The 18,360-nt window shown below is 41.7% G+C and overlaps 1 protein-coding gene across 3 annotated transcripts in view; it reads right to left on the bottom strand.

The window, feature by feature from the left end:
• arfgef3 (ARFGEF family member 3) overlaps positions 1 to 18,360 on the bottom strand; it is a 191,655-nt gene that overhangs the window by 105,673 nt on the left and 67,622 nt on the right. For all 3 annotated transcript variants that reach the window (XM_039738234.1, XM_039738235.1, XM_039738236.1), the window contains one exon: positions 13,586 to 13,708. In XM_039738234.1, coding sequence (XP_039594168.1) covers positions 13,586 to 13,708 — 123 coding nt within the window. The remainder of the gene's footprint in view (positions 1 to 13,585; positions 13,709 to 18,360) is intronic.

Genomic DNA, 18,360 nt, shown 5'->3' with positions numbered 1-18,360 from the left:
CAAATGGTCTAAATTAATTACAAAGAAAAAACAAATTAATTGATCAATTAGGCAACCCCCGACATTCAATTCAGTATTTGGTAGACCTGCCTTTAGCGGCCATGACAACCTTGAGTCTGGATGCTCAGGTCACTCTTTCTATCAGCCTAGCACATTTATACTCTGCCGTTATTCTGCATTCTTCTTTGCTGATCTACTCATGCTCCATCAGGTGTCATGGTGATCATGAATGAACTGCCCCCATTTTCAAGTCCAGCCACAAATTCTTAGTTGGATTAACATCAGGACTCATCCACTCCAGGGGCCTCATGTATAATGCCGTGTGTAGAATTCTCACTATAACATGACGGAAGCACAAACGGGAAATGTGCTTACTGACAAAAAAATCCAGATGCATAAATCTGTGCATTCGCCAACTTTCTTCCTCTACATAAATCCCGGTCAGTGTGAAAAGTAACGCTCGTGCACGCGCCTGCTGTCCTGCCCCATCTCCTCCCAGAATTACTCCTCTTTAAATATGCAAATCAATATAAACAGCCCTTAAGATCAGCCTTCTGTGACAATGGCAATGGCAAAAGTACGAAGGAAAACAGAAGAATTTCAGCAAATACCAAGTAGAGGCAAGGAAAAACTTACTATTTGTTGGTTTAAACAGTGGTATAAACAACAAAAGGAAGTTGGTCGAGTGACATAGCGTGTTGGAGAAACTCGAAAGCTCAAGTTCCCAAAGTTGCACAGTGCCCGAAATAAAAAAGAAGTTGTCACATATCAAAGTCGTCGTGAAAAGGTGAGTTGTAGCCCAACATCTGAGTGTCATATGAAAGCTTATTAGGGTACAGAGAAAAAAAAAAAAAGCACACAGTGGGGAAAAACCACGAAATGTCAACTTCAATCTCAAAATTTCCACTTTAATCACGTAGTTTATTTTGTCATTAAAGTAGAACATCATAAACTTCATCTTAAAATCGTTTAATTTACTAGTCTCTCAAATCCTATCGGAACTAAATTAGCACGTTAAATGCTTTGTTTTGTATTTGATCTTCTATGTGCTCTATGAGTTTAAATCACTACGTGCTTCTGGGCTTTCTCTTCCTTCGACAGGACACAGAATCCATTACATTCATGATATTACAGCTCTCTGAATAATTAAAATACTGAGATGTATATGTGATATCATTTTCATGATGATAGGAGTTAAATCATGTTATTAAACATGGGAACACGGTGGCGCAGTGATTGTTCATGTCTCACGCAATATGCTTGCTATGCCATGTGCGACTTTCGATGAAATACTTTATTGCAGCAGTACTGTCTCTTTCAAACGTACTAAACCCTAATTCCTGTCCTTACTTTTCTTTCTCCACATACCCTATCGCAACACAATCAACTCAATAATAGACGTTAAGCCGTCTGTAAGCTTTGAATGCCAACTCAAAACATTTAAAGAACATTGAAATATCTTCATAGTACGTGTTTAATTATTCTATCCATCAATCCTTCCAGTGTCGCGCCAGTCCCAGCAAGAATACAGTGCGAGGCAGGAAAAATCCGTGAACGGAGCGCAAGCTCCTAGCTAGTGCTGCAGCACCATGTTCTGGCATGTTTAATTATTAATAATATAGATTATTTAAATGAAGTTAAAGTTGTATCTGTATAATATAATAAACATATTTTGCTGCATTTCATCTTAAAAATGATATCGTCATCATATGTAAATACACACTTCATAAAGTGGCTCAGGTTGTGCACTATTATAACTGTAGTGCAAGTTTACAGTGAGGTGATTGTATTTATAAGTACAACCATTTCTACAAGGAGCACATGATGGACTGATTTACTGTGTTTAGAGTTCTTGGGATGAAACTGTTTGTGAACCACAAAGTAAGTACAGGAAAGGCTCTGAAGCGTTTGTCAGATGAGACCAGTTCAAATAGCGAATGGCTGAGGCAGCGTATGCTTGATGCTGTATACCGATAATTCTCTTTCCGATCAGCTGCTGTACATCTGTGATTCACACTCAGATACAGTGATATAAATACTCTGAGTGGTGCAATGAGAGTAATATGGAAAAGGATAATCCGATGTGGCAACTCCTAACGGGAGCAGCTGAAAGAAGAAGAAGAAGGTGCAGTGAGAGTAACAACGCTAAAGCAGTTATGGTATTTGGAATAGTTTGACCATTCTGTTGACCATTATATTGTTACAGGTTAATTACAATCACATGCATTAAACTAATAAGCAATATGTGGTTAAATTCAGTGTATTTATAAAGCCGCGTCAGGGATGTGAATCTGATAAAGAAAGATAAACCACACAGGAACAGTTGCACTGCTTTGACGATGGGTGCCGCCAGTCTGCAAAACCGAGCAGAGAACTTGCGTATGACAGGGTTTGAGCTACCGTGGAAATGTGTGTGGCCTTACGCCAAGTTTAGGTTTTACACATCGCGATTTGAACGTGGAAACGTTCTTACACAACATTTTTGTGCGTACGCACCGTTTATACATGTGACTGCATCACATTGTCCTCCAGGATTTCCCCATATTTTGCTGTATTCACTTTATCCACATAAGCCTTCCATGGGCTGCTGAAGAGAGGCATCCCCACAGCTGAATGCTTCACAGAGGGCAAGGGGCATTTCTGATAATGTGCAGTGTTGTAACATGGCATTTAGGCTGATGATCAAAAAGCTCACTTTTTGACTCATCAAACCAAAGAACCATCTTCCAGCTGATTTCAGAATTTCTCATGTGCCTTCAGGCAAACTCCTCCTAAGATGTCTTGTTTATTCTTTCTCTTTATCCCTCTCCTATAAAGCGGTGACTGATGAAGTACCCGGGCAACAGTTGTTGTCTGCTCAGTCTCTCCCAATGTAGCTTGTAACTCCTTCTGAGCTCTCAGAGGTCTTTTAGTTGCCTCCCTCAGTCATCTTCTTCTTGTACTCTCTTCCTAGTTTTTGTGTATGGCCTGCTCTAGGCAGATCTACAGCAGTGCCACATTGGTTTTATTTCTTAAAATTGATTTAACTGGATATTCAGTAACATGGATGGCTTTTTGTCTTCATCCCCTGACTTGTGCTTTTCACAAGTTGCTTGGTCTGTTCTTTTGGATTCACAGCGTGGGTTAGGCCACCATATTGACTCACCACAAGTTGTTTCATGGTTTGTTTCAATTATGACAGTATTTGTAGGACTTGTGTTGAAGAGACATTCGGCATCTGTCAAGCGTTGTAAGTATACAATCGGTTCATCGAAAACTTCACATCCAGCTTTTGAGAGTTTAAACATTCATAAACATCAAAGTGTCCACTACTGAAATCGTCACCTGTCAATCTAAGATGTTTAAGAGGCATTGGCGGTTGTCGAAAGGTGTAAAATATTTGGCCATTTCGGTACACTTGAAAGTGACAACCGAACAATTCAGCGGCAGCCATCAACTCACTTGCAGATGCATAGGTGAAGGGCTTAAGCATTTCACTCTTCTAGTGCTCCTGTGTAGTATAATTATCTCCTGTACCGTCATCAGTCCACACCTTGAACCTGTCCCAGTCATTCAATACATAAGACACAATGTTCCTCTGGATATCAAGAGTGAGCCTGATATGGCCGTGCAATATGTAACAAAGAAAATGGAAAAGGCAGGTGTCATCTCTGGGCATGGAAACCACTCGGTAAGTGACAGTTCTTTGATCGATGGTGATCACCTCGATAGACATGTTAATGGGGGTTGGAATGATAAAGGAAATGTGTACCTGAGCAATGTAAAGTAAGTCTAAAATACCTACACAATAACTATAATCATAATAAATGAACAATAAAACAGCGGAGAAGCCGTGGATTAAATAAAAAGGCTGTAGTTATCAGCAGGGAGACGTGAATCCCGTGGCGAAGCAAGGAAGGGAATGAAGAGACTAGAGCGACGGACGGACTTATATAGGCAGGCAGCCAACAACGTGAGAGGCGTTTGGATGGGGGACCCAATGCCGCCTCACACAGTGACCGAGCTGCAAGCTATGGACGTACAGTGGGTACGGAAAGTATTCAGACCCCCTTCAATTTTTCACTCTTTGTTATATTGCAGCCATTTGCTAAAATCATTTAAATTATTTTTTTTCCTCATTAATGTACACACAGCACCCAATATTGACAGACAAAAAAAAAGAATTTTTGAAATTGTTGCAGATTTATTAAAAAAGAAAAACTGAAATATCACATGGTCCTAAGTATTCAGACCTTTTGCTCAGTATTTAGTAGAAGCACCCTTTTGAGCTAATACAGCCATGAGTCTTCTTGGGAAAGATGCAACAAGTTTTTCACACATGGATTTGGAGATCCTCTGCCATTCCTCCTTGCAGATCCTCTCCAGTTCTGTCAGGTTGGATGGTAAACGTTGGTGGACAGCCATTTTTAGGTCTGTCCAGAGATGCTCAATTGGGTTTAAGTCAGGGCTCTGGCTGGGCCATTCAAGAACAGTCACAGAGTTGTTGTGAAGCCACTTCTTCGTTATTTTAGCTGTGTGCTTAGGCTCATTGTCTTGTTGGAAGGTAAACCTTCGGCCTAGTCTGAGGTCCTTAGCACGCTGGAGAAGGTTTTTGTCCAGGATATCCCTGTACTTGGCCGCATTCATCTTTCCCTCAATTGCAACCAGTCGTCCTGTCCCTGCAGTTGAAGAACACCCCCACAGCATGATGCTGCCACTGCCATGCTTCACTGTGGGGACTGTATTGGACAAGTGATGAGCAGTGCCTGGGTGTCTCCATACACTGAGGAGAGGCAAGACACATGACAGCCCACATGGAGTTTCCTAAAAGACACCTGAAGGACACTGAGATGGTGAGAAATAAGATTCTCTGGTCTGATGAGACCAAGATAGAACTTTTTGGCCTTAATTCTAAGCGGTATGTGTGGAGACAACCAGGCACTGCTCAGTTGGAGAATTATTGACGTTGGAAAGTTCAATATGGCGGCTGACAGTGGCATCATACCACTGAAATAAGTACGTACATTGGTTTCGGTTAGCGCAGGGAAGCATACCAAATTTCGTGAAGATGGGGCAATAAATAAGAAAGTTCAACATGGCGGACGTTGTCGACCTTTATGACCGTTACGTGTAGAATTTCTAAATGAAACCTGTTTAACTTTTGTAAGTAAGCTGTAAGGAATAAGCCTGCCAAATTTCAGCCTTCTGCCTACACGGGAAGTTGGAGAATTAGTGAGTGAGTGAGTGAGTGAGTGAGTCAGTGAGGGCTTTGCCTTTTATTAGTATAGATGTGTGTGTATATATATATTGTGGACCCGGCCCGGACACAGACAGGCGGACATGTTGTTTATCACCACCACACGTTTATTTTAAAATATTTACAAGTCCAAAATCAGTGCACACACAAAACCCCAAAAACCACACCTTGCCTTTCTTCAGGCCGCCTCCACTCTCTCTCTGCTTCGTCCTTCTTCCATCCGACTACAGCCTCGAATGAAGGGAGATGGCCCCTTTTATGTCATCCCGGACGAGCTCCAGGTGTGCTCCGGCATTCCTTCCTGGACACGCCCCAGTGTGGCGGAAATGCCGGCCGTTCTCCCGGAAGCACTCCGGGTGTCCCTCTTCTTCTTCCCCCCAGCACTTCCTGGTGTGGCGGAAGTGCTGAGGTCGAGGGTCCACAAGGCATTGGGGCGCCCCCTGGCGGTGACCACGGGTCCCTACAGGGTTGGGCTTCTAAGCCCTCCACCCGTGACCCCCAAAGCAACCAGGATGGCGGCCCCCACATGTTCCTAGATGGGCGCACGCCCACTTCCGGTCCCTGAAGGCATCCTGGCCGGGTCGTCGCCCCTGGCATCCTTGACACTATATATATGTGTGTGTGTGTGTATATATATATATATATATATATACATATATATACACACATACACACACACATACACATACATCTATACTAATAAAAGGCAAAGCCCTCACTGACTCACTCACTCACTGACTCACTAATTCTCCAACTTCCCGTCTAGGTAGAAGGCTGAAATTTGGCAGGCTTATTCCTTACAGCTTACTTACAAAAGTTAAACAGGTTTCATTTCAAAACTCTACATGTAACGGTCATAAAGGTCGACAACGTCCGCCATGTTGATTCTTATTAATGGCCCCCTCTTCACGAAATTTGGTAGGCGGCTTCCCTGCGCTAACCAAAACCGATGTACGTACTTATTTTGATGGTATGACGCCACTGTTGGCCGCCATATTGAACTTTCCAACGTCACTAATTCTCCAACTTCCTGTGTAGGTAGAAGGCTGAAATTTGGCAGGCTCATTCCTTACAGCTTACTTACAAAAGTTAAGCAGGTTTCATTTCGAAATTCTACGCATAATGGTCATAACGGTCAACAAAGTCCGCCATGTTGAACTTTCTTATTCATGGCCCCATCTTCATGAAATTTGGTAGGCGGCTTCCCTGCGCTAACCGAAACCGATGTACGTACTTATTTCGGTGGTATGATGCCACTGTCGGCCGCCATATTGAACTTTCCAACGTCACTAATTTTCCAACTTCCCGTGTAGGTAGAAGGCTGACCCCATCTTCACGAAATTTGGTAGGCGGCTTCCCTGCGCTAACTGAAACCAATGTACGTACTTATTTCGGTGGTATGACGGCAATCTCAGCCGCCATATTGAACTTTTCAACGGACTTTGTTACTTATGGGCCCATCTTCAAGAAATTTGGTAAGCGGGTTCCCAACGCTAACTGAATCCTACTTACGTACATATATACGTCCATAGCTTGCAGCTCGGTCACCGTGTGAGGCGGTGTTGGGTCTCCCATCCCAACACCTCCCACGTTGTTGGCTGCCTGCCTATATAAGGCCGTCCGTCGGTCCAGTCTCTACAATCCCTTCCTTGCTTCGCCACGGGATTCATGTCTCCCTGTTGATAACTACAGCCTTTTTACTTAATCCACGGCTTCTTCGCTGTTTTATTGTTCATTTATTACGATAATAGTTATTGTTTAGGTATTTTAGACTTACTTTACATTGTTCAGGTACCCATTTCCTTTATCATTCCAACCGTACTCCCACTAACATGTCTATCGAGGTGATCATCATCGATCAAAGAACTGTCATTTACCGAGTGGTTTCCATGCCCAGAGAAGGCACCTGCCTTTTCCATTCGTTTTGTTACATATTGCACGGACATATCAGGCTCACTCTTGATATCCGGAGGAACATTGTGTCTAATGTATTGAATGACTAGGACAGGTTCAAGGTGTGGTCTGATGACTGTACAGGAGATAATTATACTACACAGGAGCACTATAAGAGTGAAATGCTTAAGCCCTTCACCTATGCATCTGCATGTGAGTTGATGGCTGCCGCTGAATTGTTCGGTTGTCGCTTTCAAGTGTACCGAAATGGCCAAATATTTTACATGTTTCGACAACCGCCAATGCCTCTTAAACATCTTAGATTCACAGGTGACGATTTCAGTAGTGGACACTTTGATGTTTATGAATGTTTAAATTCTCAAAAGCTGGATGTGAAGTTATCGATGAAACAGACTGTATACTTACAATGCTTGAAAGATGCCGAACACAACACAAGTCCTACAAATACTGTCGTAATTGAAACAAACTATGAAACTCAAACCAATTATGACAGCAGCAATCCAAGCTGTGAGATATGAAACAAGATTACTGTTCACATGGCCAACTGTACATTGCATGCTCAAGAGTAAGCTCACCGCACAGTTTGGTCATATTACTGGAGGGCCGAACTCACAATGTGGTATACAAAGAGATCCTTAACAAATAATTATTGGAATATTTTCCCTCAGTTTAAAAAGGTTTCATTTTCTTTTTAATAAAAATTTTAAGGCAGTACTTCGCCGCTGTGAAGCGCGGGTATTTTGCTAGTATGTATATGTATATGTATATATATGTGTGTGTGTGTGTGTATATATATATATATGGCCTTTGGCCACTATGATGGCAGCACGAGGACAGCTTGGACAGTAAACATATCCATTTCCATGCTGCAACTCTCATAAACGGCTTCTTCAGCGGGGGAGTAAAAGACACATCTGAATGCTTTAAAGGGCTGAACGTTGCCAAATGGCTTTCTCACTGCAGGGAATCAACACTCTGTTGGTTATTATAACATTAATAGATGCATTAAAAATGCATTAGCCTAGCATCACTTTCATAATGCAAAGCGATTTGTTCTTCTGGAGACATTTATAATTACTTTCTTATGAATCATTAAAGAGTAGACAAGAGAAGGATGAATTAGTCTGCTAATCATTTCACTGTCACGCCACGACTCTCCTAACATTTCAATGTGTAGTTAACAAGACTGAATGTTTACTTTATGTATAAAAATGGATCTTGGTGCATAATAATTGGATATCAGTTCATAAGAACAAGTAATAGTAAAAATAACTCTTTGTACAGGTTGTCCAGACATAGGATTATGACCTTCTGGTCAGGTAGAGAGAAAGAAAGTCCAACAAAATAGAGTGGTGACACCAAACAAAGAACTCTTGGAAGATGGCCAGATTTTGGGAATACCAGAGGGGGCTAAACTCCACTATTATATGGGACAAGAAATGGAAACCATATCGGTGCAAGGGGTGCAGACATAAAATCTCCAAGAGCACCAACAGAAAGAGTGTAACTGGAACTGACAGGAAGCTTGTGGAAATCAATCAGGCCACTAGAAACTAGCATGCGGTAGGTAGGTTACACAGAACAAGAGCTGAGCCATTAGGGCTACCAGAAGAGTATTGTAAACTGCCCAGGCCAGCCAGCAGGTGGGAGCAGATGGTCCCGAGTTGGGACACATCAAAAAAGCCTAGGGAGCTTAGGGCCTTCCACCATTTAAGAGCATTACAGAGCACCAGAGGAAACCAGAGAAGAACCTTATATAGAAACCCTCGAGCCATGGAAGGTAGAGAGATGGGGTGGAAAGGATGTCTCAGAACAGAGAGAAAGAGACAGAGAGAATGATCTTCAGGTTGGTGACAGAACAGAGTATTCCCTCATTGGGAAAAAAGTGACAAATGAGTTAGAGTTTAACATGTTGATTACTAAATAAGAAATAACATGTAGTAGGCGATCTAAAGATTAGCGCCATATTTTCACAGAGATTTGACGGATTTTGATTTCTATGTCCAAAGCTCACCTTCTAGTCAAAGCACTTTTCCAAATGGTGAATGCTCACCTTTCAGTCACAAAGAATTTATGAGTTTTGATTTTGTGATGGCTGATCATGTAAATGTCAAAGAATTCTTTAAAGTTTGGTTTTTATGGTGCCAGCTCATCTCCTAGTTGTGGTGCATTTTTAAGTTTTTGTTGCGTTTTTGTCAGTGTTTCTCAACCACTGGGTCAAGTCGCAAGATACTATTGTTAATAATGGTAGTGGGTCGTGGTGGGTCACTGCTCCGACGATCTCATTCTATTCCCCAACCTTGCTCTGAAGCTGTCACGATTAAATGTTGAAATTTGAGGTCTTATAGCCTTTTCCTGTCATGGAAGCCATTTTTGCGTACCATTATGAGAGTCGCGTTCCACATTTCTATGGGTGTGGTCTCTGAGGCGGTGACCTCGATTTAATTAGCAGACGGGGGTAAAAGGGCAGACTTTTCCACCGAGCCGTATCCGATTTACAGATAAAACCTTCTAATCCTTTTTGAATGTTCTTTGTGATTATTTTTCATGTCTTGCTGGTTTTTGACCATGTCACATTACATTTCCAGTGACTAGTGAACAAATATGGTTTGATAATGTTGTTTGTAATATTGTGGGTTTTGTATCAAATCACAGCCTTTGGAAAACAATGTTGGTTGTTTTCAAATCCGTTCTCATAACAGTGCTGCTAATAACAGCGGACTATTTAGGGCGGTTAGCTGGTAGAGAATGACTGGTAGTAAGCACCCTTCCTGCAGACCTGCCAAGCCGCATCAGGTTTTTCAGGACTGGCGTGACAGAACATTTTGTGCCCAAACAGTTCAATACAGTATTTGCCTCATCAGACTGGAGAACCTTTTTCCTCATGTGTACAGGGTCCTTAAAACTGTCCTATGTCCTTTACTGCGACCTGAGTTCCAATAATGGAACCCATCCTGACAGAATCTCTCACAATGCTCCTTTTACCTCTTAACAATCCCCCCCAAGAGCATTCTTGCTTATAAATCTCCTGGTCAACATCCTGCTTACAATTCCCTGTTGTCACATGCTTTAATCGAATAGCTATGACACTATTGATCCATAATTGATCGTCTTTTCACTAATCCAGAAATATCAAGAATTTATTTTTTAATAACCACAACAGCAAACGATAGGGATTACTTTGTGATCTCTAATTAATTAATTATGATAAAATGTATATAGTACTTTTCTATCCATCTCAAAGTGCTTTACATAGAGAGTGAGAAACCACTAACTACCACCAATGTCTAACATTCACCTGGATGATGAGACAGCCTGGTCTCTTGTGGACTACCTAAAGGTAGACAATACTAAATAACAATGGCGCTGGCACACATCATTCTAACTCAGGGGTTCCCAAACTGGAGTGTCGGCACCCCTAGTGGGTGTGAGATGGCATTTCAGGTGATGCGACAAAGAGGAAGGCTGTGCAGCGATTCACCAAAATTGAGTGGGGTGCATTGCCCGACTTTATCATGGAGCAATCGGTGTCCTGCAGTGTGTTGTAGTTTGCAGATCATTTATTGCTGTTCTACGATATGAAAAGAATGAAGCATTTCGCGAACATCAACTGTGAATGAGCTGCAGAAATGAGTGTTCTTACGGGAAACTATGTAGTAGTTTTCGTAAAGGCAAATAAAGTGGACCTTGTAGTGACCCGTAGAGAAGGGCAAGGTCTAGATTTAATTTCTGTGCCCTGATTGTGAAATGTCACTGATTTCAAGGTTTGATTGACATTTTTGCTGTGTAAGGGGAATTGGAAGCAACACCTCCTGCTCACACTCAGCTAATTTTTTCTGTTTACGGTCCTGGAAGTAGCACAACCAATCTGAACTGTGCAGCACATCTGTTTTTAAACAGACGTGCAGGTGTTATCGGGGCTCAAAGCTCTTTGACTGTGTTTCATTGCTTCCCTGCACGCGATGCTTCACAGGGATCCCCAATCCCACAAACCCCTCAATCGTTGAACGCGTGTCATTTCCTTGTGCCACTTAATGCTTTGCGGGATACCTCAATGCCCAATCGTCAATCGAGTATCTAAGCTTCACAGGGGACCTGTTTACAAGATTATTGAGATTTATAAAGGTAAACTGCTCAATTTATAATAAATTTTTATGCACTGAGTTAAAAGCTTATTTGTTTTAGTTCAATTTGTTAATCCGCAGTACTCTATGTGCTTCAATTTATGATTCAAAAATTAGAAACTTGACTTCTTCATCTTCAAATAATATATTACTTTTATTAAACAAACATTTTGTAATGCTGCAGGGCATTGTGCATTCCTTCCAGATTTCTGTTTTCAATTAAGTTTCCTTCCATTTGCCCCCTCTCAGCTTCGACTCCCAATTGAGCAAGGCCCTTAACCTGTAACTGCTCCAGGGGGGCTGTACAAATAGCTGACCCTGCGCTCTGCCCCTAAAACTCTGAGTAAGTTGGGGTATGCAAAAAAGAGAATTTCCCCACGGGGATTAATACAGTATAGCAAACAAAAAATTATATACACAGTATATATATATATATATATATATATATATATATATATATATATATATATATATATATATATATATATAGATAGATAGATAGATAGATAGATAGATAGATAGATAGATAGATAGATAGATAGATAGATAGATAGATAGATAGATAGATAGATATAGATACTGCTCAGAAGAATTAAAGGAAAACTTTTTAATCAGAGTATAGCATAAAGTCAATGAAACTTATGGGATATTAATCTGGTCAGTTAAGTAGCAGAGGGGGTTGTTAATCAGTTTCAGCTGCTGTGGTGTTAATGAAATTAAAAACAGATGCACTAGAGGGGCAACAATGAGATGACCACCAAAACAGGAATGGTTTAACAGGTGGAGGCCACTGACATTTTTCCCTCCTCATCTTTTCTGACTGTTTCTTCACTAGTTTTGCATTTGGCTACAGTCAGTGTCACTACTGGTAGCATGAGGCGATACCTGGACCCTACAGAGGTTGCACAGGTAGTCCAACTTCTCCAGGATGGCACATCAATACGTGTCATTGCCAGAAGGTTTGCTGTGTCTCCCTGCACAGTCTCAAGGGCATGGAGAAGATTCTAGGAGACAAGCAGTTACTCTAGGAGAGCTGGAGAGGGCCATAAAAGGTCCATAACCCATCAGCAGGATCAGTATCTGCTCTTTGGGCAAGGAGGAACAGGATGAGCACTGCCAGAGCCCTACAAAATGACCTCCAGCAGGCCACTGGTGTGAATGTCTCTGACCAAACAACCAGAAAGACTTCATGAGGGTGACCCAAGGGCCCCATGTCCTCTAATGGGCCCTGAGCTCACTGCCCAGCAGCATGCAGCTCGATTGGCATTCGCCATAGAATACCAGAATTGGCAGATGCACCACTGGTGTCCTGTGCTTTTTACAGATGAGAGCAGGTTCACCCTGAGCATGTGACAGAAGTGAAAGGGTCTGGAGAAGCCATGGAGAACATTATGCTGCCTGTAACATCATTCAGCATGAGCAGTTTGGTGGTGGGTTAATGATTGTCTGGGGAGGCATATCCATGGAGGGTCACACAGACCGCTACAGGCTTGACAAAGGCACCTTGGCTGCCATTAGGTATCAGGATGAAATCCTTGGACCCATTGTCAGACCCTATGCTGGTACAGTGGCTCCTGGTGCACGACAATTCCTAGCCTCATGTGGTGAGAGTATGCAGGCAGTTCCTGGAGGATGAAGGAATTGATACCATTGACTGGCCACCACACTTTCCTGACCTAAATCCAATAGAACACCTCTGGGACATTATGTTTTGGTCCATCCAATGCCACCAGTTTGCACCTCAGACTGTCCAGGAGCTCAGTGATGCCCTGGTCCAGATCTGGGAGGAGATCCCCCACAACACCATCTGTCATCTCATTAGAAGCATGCACCGATGTTGTCAGGCATGTATACAAGAACACAGGGGCCATACAAAGTGCTGCGTACAATTTTGAGTTGCTGCAATTAAATTTTGGCAAAATGAACTAGCCTGCCACATAATTTTTTCACTCTGATTTTTGGGGCGTCTTTGAATTCAGGGCTCTGTAGGTTGATCATTTTCATTTCCATCAAACGATGTGGCATCCTTTCGTTCCTAACACATTACCCAGTCTATATCAGTATAGATATCCAGGAGGATTTCTTTTTCCCATTGAGATCTGATGTGTTTTCAAAGTGTTCCTTATTTTTTTGAGCAGTTTATATATATATATTCTTTACCATCAAGTTCACCTTCATTTCAATCACAAGATGAATTACTCTTTAGACATCTTTAACTCTCGCTGTTGGCTCTTTCCAAGAACAAAATGAAACAACCAAATGGAAACACACAAGAAAGAAAAAAAAAAAAAGAAATTGGAATCCATCTCACCACGTTCTCCTGCTTCTGTCGTAACTGGAGGGTCAGGTCGCTCAGCATTTGACTCAGTGTGGCCCGTACGGCAGTGTTTATACTTCGCTGGTGACAGCTTGACATGTACGTCTCTGTACACACCTGGCAGGAAACACAAATAAGGAAATAATATCACCAGTGAGTTTTCACAAAAGTTTTCAAGTTAGCTATCTATAGATGATCAATGTCCTCCTGAGCATCCATTACCTGTGGTCATGTCTGAGGGGAACTCCAAGCGAATATACAGATTTGCTTTCATAGTTGGAGTTCTTCAAATCAAATACAGTGGATTCAGAAGCCTTCACTTTCTGCACACTTTACAATGTTTCAGATTCAATTTTAAATGGTTGCATTTGCCATTTTTGTCCATCAATCTATGTTCAATAACCATAACAACAGTGACAGTGAAATCTCTCCCTCATAGGAACATTTAGACCATTCACTGTGGCACTCCAGCTTGTACTTACATCAATTCTGCTTGCTTGAATTCTCCTTGAGATGTGTCTAGAACTTAGTTGGAATCCACCTGTGGCAAATTGAACTGACTGGACATCATTTATAAAGACACATGTATCCATGCAAAGAAGGTCCCACAATTCATATGGTTTATTGGGGAAAAAAAACAAGCCTTGAACTCCAAGGAACTCTCTGTAGACACTCTCTGAGATCAAATTGTGGTGTAGCACAGATCAGGGCAAGGGGATAAAACCATTTCTAAAGCTCTGAGTGTTCCCAGGAGTTCACAGTAGTCTCAATTATTGTGAACCAGAAGACTCTTAATTGAGTTGGCTGTTTGGCCAGGAAGGCAACCAAGAACCCAATGTTCATTCTAGCAGAGCTTCAGAAGTCCTCTGCTAAGACGGGAGAAGGTGTCAGAAGGACAACCATTTTAGCCGCACTTTATCAATCAGGCATTTATGGAAGAGTGGCTAGACAGAAGCTGAAATTGAGTATAAAGCACTTGGCAGTTTAAAGGACCTCTGAAATCAAATTGTGGTGTGGCCTAGATAAGGCCAAGGGTTAAAACCATTTCTAAAGCTTTGAGTGTTCCCAGAAACACATTGGCCTCAATAATTGTAATCCAGAAGTAGTTTGAAACCACCAAGACCGAGTAACCAGACAAGAGGAGCCTTGGTCAGGAAAGTGACAAAGAACCCAATGTTCACTCTGGAGTCCTATGTTAAGGCATGAAAACCTGTCAGATGGACAACCATCTCAGCAGCGCACTATCAATCAGGTGTTTATGTCAGAGTGGCTAGATGGAAGGCAATATTGAGTAAAAGGCTTATGACATCCCACTTGAGAGCATGAGGAAAAACATTATCTTGTGTGAAGGGACAAACATTAAACTCTTTGGGCAGAACTCCAAACACTGTGTCTGCCAAAGACCAGGAACTGCACATCACCTGCCTAATACCATCCTTATGGGGAAGCATTGTGGTGGCAGAGTCCTCCTATGGGGTTCACGGAGAAGGAGACTGGTCTGAATTCATGGGAAGATGAATGCAGCCAAAATCAATACAAAGAGGTTCTTGAAGAAAATCCCTACTGCTGATTGCAAGCCAGCTTCACACTTGGGTGACGGTTCACCTTTCAGTATTATAATGGCTTGAAGCATATAGCCAAGATGATGTTGGAGTGGCTTCAGGATAGATCTCTGACTATCCTTTAGTGGGCAAGCAAAAGCACATACTTAAACCTCACAGAACAAGGCAGTTTATGGGTGCTTCCCATCTAATCTAATGGAGCTTGAGAGGACCTGCCAGTAAGAATGGGATAATAGGCTGTAATTGGTGCCAAAGGGGCTTCTACAAAGTACTGAATTAAGGATTTGAATGCTTACTGTACTGAATGAAAAAACTTCATTTTTTGATTTTAAATAAATTTGAAAACCTTTCTGAAAACATGCTTTCACTATTATTATGGATTATTAAGCATAGATTGATGGGCAGACATGTCAAATGTATCCATTTAAAATTAAATCTACAACCCAATAAAGTGTGCACAAAGTGAAGGGGCCTGAAGACTTTCCGAGTCCACTGTATGTACACTTTAATAGTTTTACTGCATGAAGGTGGGTGGTGATGGAGTCTTCCTCCATATCCCATTAATTGCTCTTAAGGTCTATTAAAACAATGACAATGCATTAGGACTCAAGGAGCAGGAGGTCACATCTGTCAGAGGGATCCATAAAGGCAGTTATTCTAGACGTCAATCAATATTTATTTTTCATATGAACACCACCACCACAAAGCCTCTGTATACAATATTTTTTTTTAGTGACACAATCTGTTAATGAAATTAGTTTATAGCATTTACAGTGCAAGTACAGGGAGGTTAAGTCACTTGCTCAAAGTCAAAGAAGGGGTTTCTCAGCAATGGGAAAATGCTTAGGAGTATACCTTCAGCGGCGCATGAAATGGACACATAGTAGGAGGGGTGCCAGCAGGGGTGGGGGTTGGGAACATATATTCTGCTAGGGGGCCCAGATCAGTCTCTGCACAAATTTACTGTTTCTGTAGCTGCACCATTACGAAGAATATTCGACAGATGTCAAATGAAATCCCCAAAGAAAATATCCTGTGCTAGTTTTCAAAGTTAAATGGACACCTTTTGAATTGACAAATGCCATACATATTGTATATAATGAAAATTCTTTACGTTTATATGGCGCTTTTCTCACTACTTAAAGTAAGCGGTGAGCCACTTCAACCACCTGGATGATGTGACAGCAGCCATTTTGACGCTCATCACACATAAGCTGTTAGGTGGTGAAGTGGTGAGCGAGACAGACAATTAGAGTCAGGGGATGATTAGGGGGCCAGAATGATTAGGCTGAGCTGGGCAATTTAGCCCAGGACATCAGCTACACTCTACTATTTACAAAGGGTACCAAAGGATCTTTTATAACCACAGAGAGTCAGGATCTCGATTTTACGTCACATCCGAAGGACAGCACCATTTCAATAGTACAGTGTCTCTGTCACTGCACTGGGGCATTGGGAGCCACACACAGATCACAGGGTAAGCACCCCCTGCTGGCCTCACCAACACCTCTTCCTGCAGCAACCCAAGCTTTTCTTGGTTGGTCTCCCATCCAAGTACTGGCAGGGCCTGAACATGCTTAGTTTCAGGTGGGTGACCTCCTCTGAAGTGCATGTGGTACGGCTGCTGGCTAGAATGAAGCTTTGAAGAATATGCCCAGATGTTTGCATTGCACTTCATACTTTATGCACTTTATACTGTGGCTATTTTAATAAACTGAAACTGATTAAATATAACTGACACCCACTGAAATGCCAAGAAAGACTGAACGGTCGAGTGATCCTGGACCTCCACATAACAGCTTGAGTGTCAAGTGAGTTTTCTGGATGTTATTAATGACTTCACAAACTTTGAAAGGTTGGCGGTGGATTCAGTAGAAATTACTGCAATTCAGAAAGTACTCAGACCCCTTCACTTTTTAGATATTTTGTTGTCTTACCCTTGTGCTAAAATCACTCCCAGCCCTAACAAAGCAACACTCAGTACCTCAGAGTGACGGAACATAAAACAAGATTATAGAAATTTTTAAAAATTTATTACAAATAAAAAAAACCTGAAATCTCTCATATTGACACAAGTATTCAGATTCTCTACTGAATACTCAGCTGAAGCCCCTTTTATAGAAGAGTCTTCTTGAGTCTGATAAGACAAATTTTGAGCTCCCTGCTACTAAAGAACAACCCTAGAGCATGATCGTGCTACAGCCATGCTTCATTGCTGGAATGGTACAGCACAGGTGATGAGCGGTTTCTGGGTTCCTCAATATATGATGTTGATCTTGGGTTCATCATACCAAGGAATCTATTTTCTCACAGTCTGCGAGTCCTTTAGGTGCCTTTTAACAAACTTCAGGTGGTATTCAATGTATCTTTTACTGGGGAGACACGCATGTCTGGCTACTTTGCCAAAATGTCCAGATCGGTGGAGTGGTGAAGTAATTGTTGCTCGTCAGGAATTTCTTTCATTTTCACACACAAGTTCCCTTGAACTCAGCCAGAATGACCATCAGGTTCTTAGTCACTTCTCTTACCAAGGCACTACTCCAACAATTTCTCATTTTGGCCAGCTCTAGGAAGTGTCTTGTTCCAAATTTAATCCATGTAAGAATTATGATGGCAACTGTACTCTTGGGAATTTTCAGTGCTGCAGGAATTTTAGTGGCCTTCCCCAGATCTGTGTCTCGACACAATCCAGTCTCTAAGCCATGCAGGCAATTCCTTTGACCTCATGGCTTGGGTTTTACTCTGAAACAAACTGTCAACTGTGTGACTTTCTGTAGACAGGTGAGTGCCTTTAACGCACCATGTCCAACCAACTGAAATGGCCACAGGTGAACTCCAAACAAGATGTAGAAACATCTTAATGAAGAGCAATAGAATGGGATGCAACTGAGCCAGATTTCAAGTGTTTTATAAAAGGTTCTAAATACTTGTATCAATGGGATATTTCAGTTTATTCTTTTTAATAAACTTGAGAATTTCCTAAAATTCTATTTTCGCTTTGTTATTCTGGAATATTGGGTGTTGCTTGATGAGAGAAAAATGAAATTAAATGAGTTTAGCCTAAAGCTGAAACATAATAAAATGTGAAAAAGGTGAGAGAGTCTAAATCCAGCGTATTTGTTGTACATGACATTTTTTGCATTTGGCTTGTGGTGTTACAGCATATGTGCTGATAATCTTTTGCATTTAGCTTAAAATGTAAAAACA

This window comes from Polypterus senegalus, chromosome 16, assembly GCF_016835505.1.
Source record: "Polypterus senegalus isolate Bchr_013 chromosome 16, ASM1683550v1, whole genome shotgun sequence".
Taxonomy (NCBI): Eukaryota; Metazoa; Chordata; class Cladistia; order Polypteriformes; family Polypteridae; genus Polypterus; species Polypterus senegalus.
The sequence above is the reverse complement of the archived record's forward strand: the minus strand, read 5'-3'. Positions and strand labels throughout refer to the sequence as shown.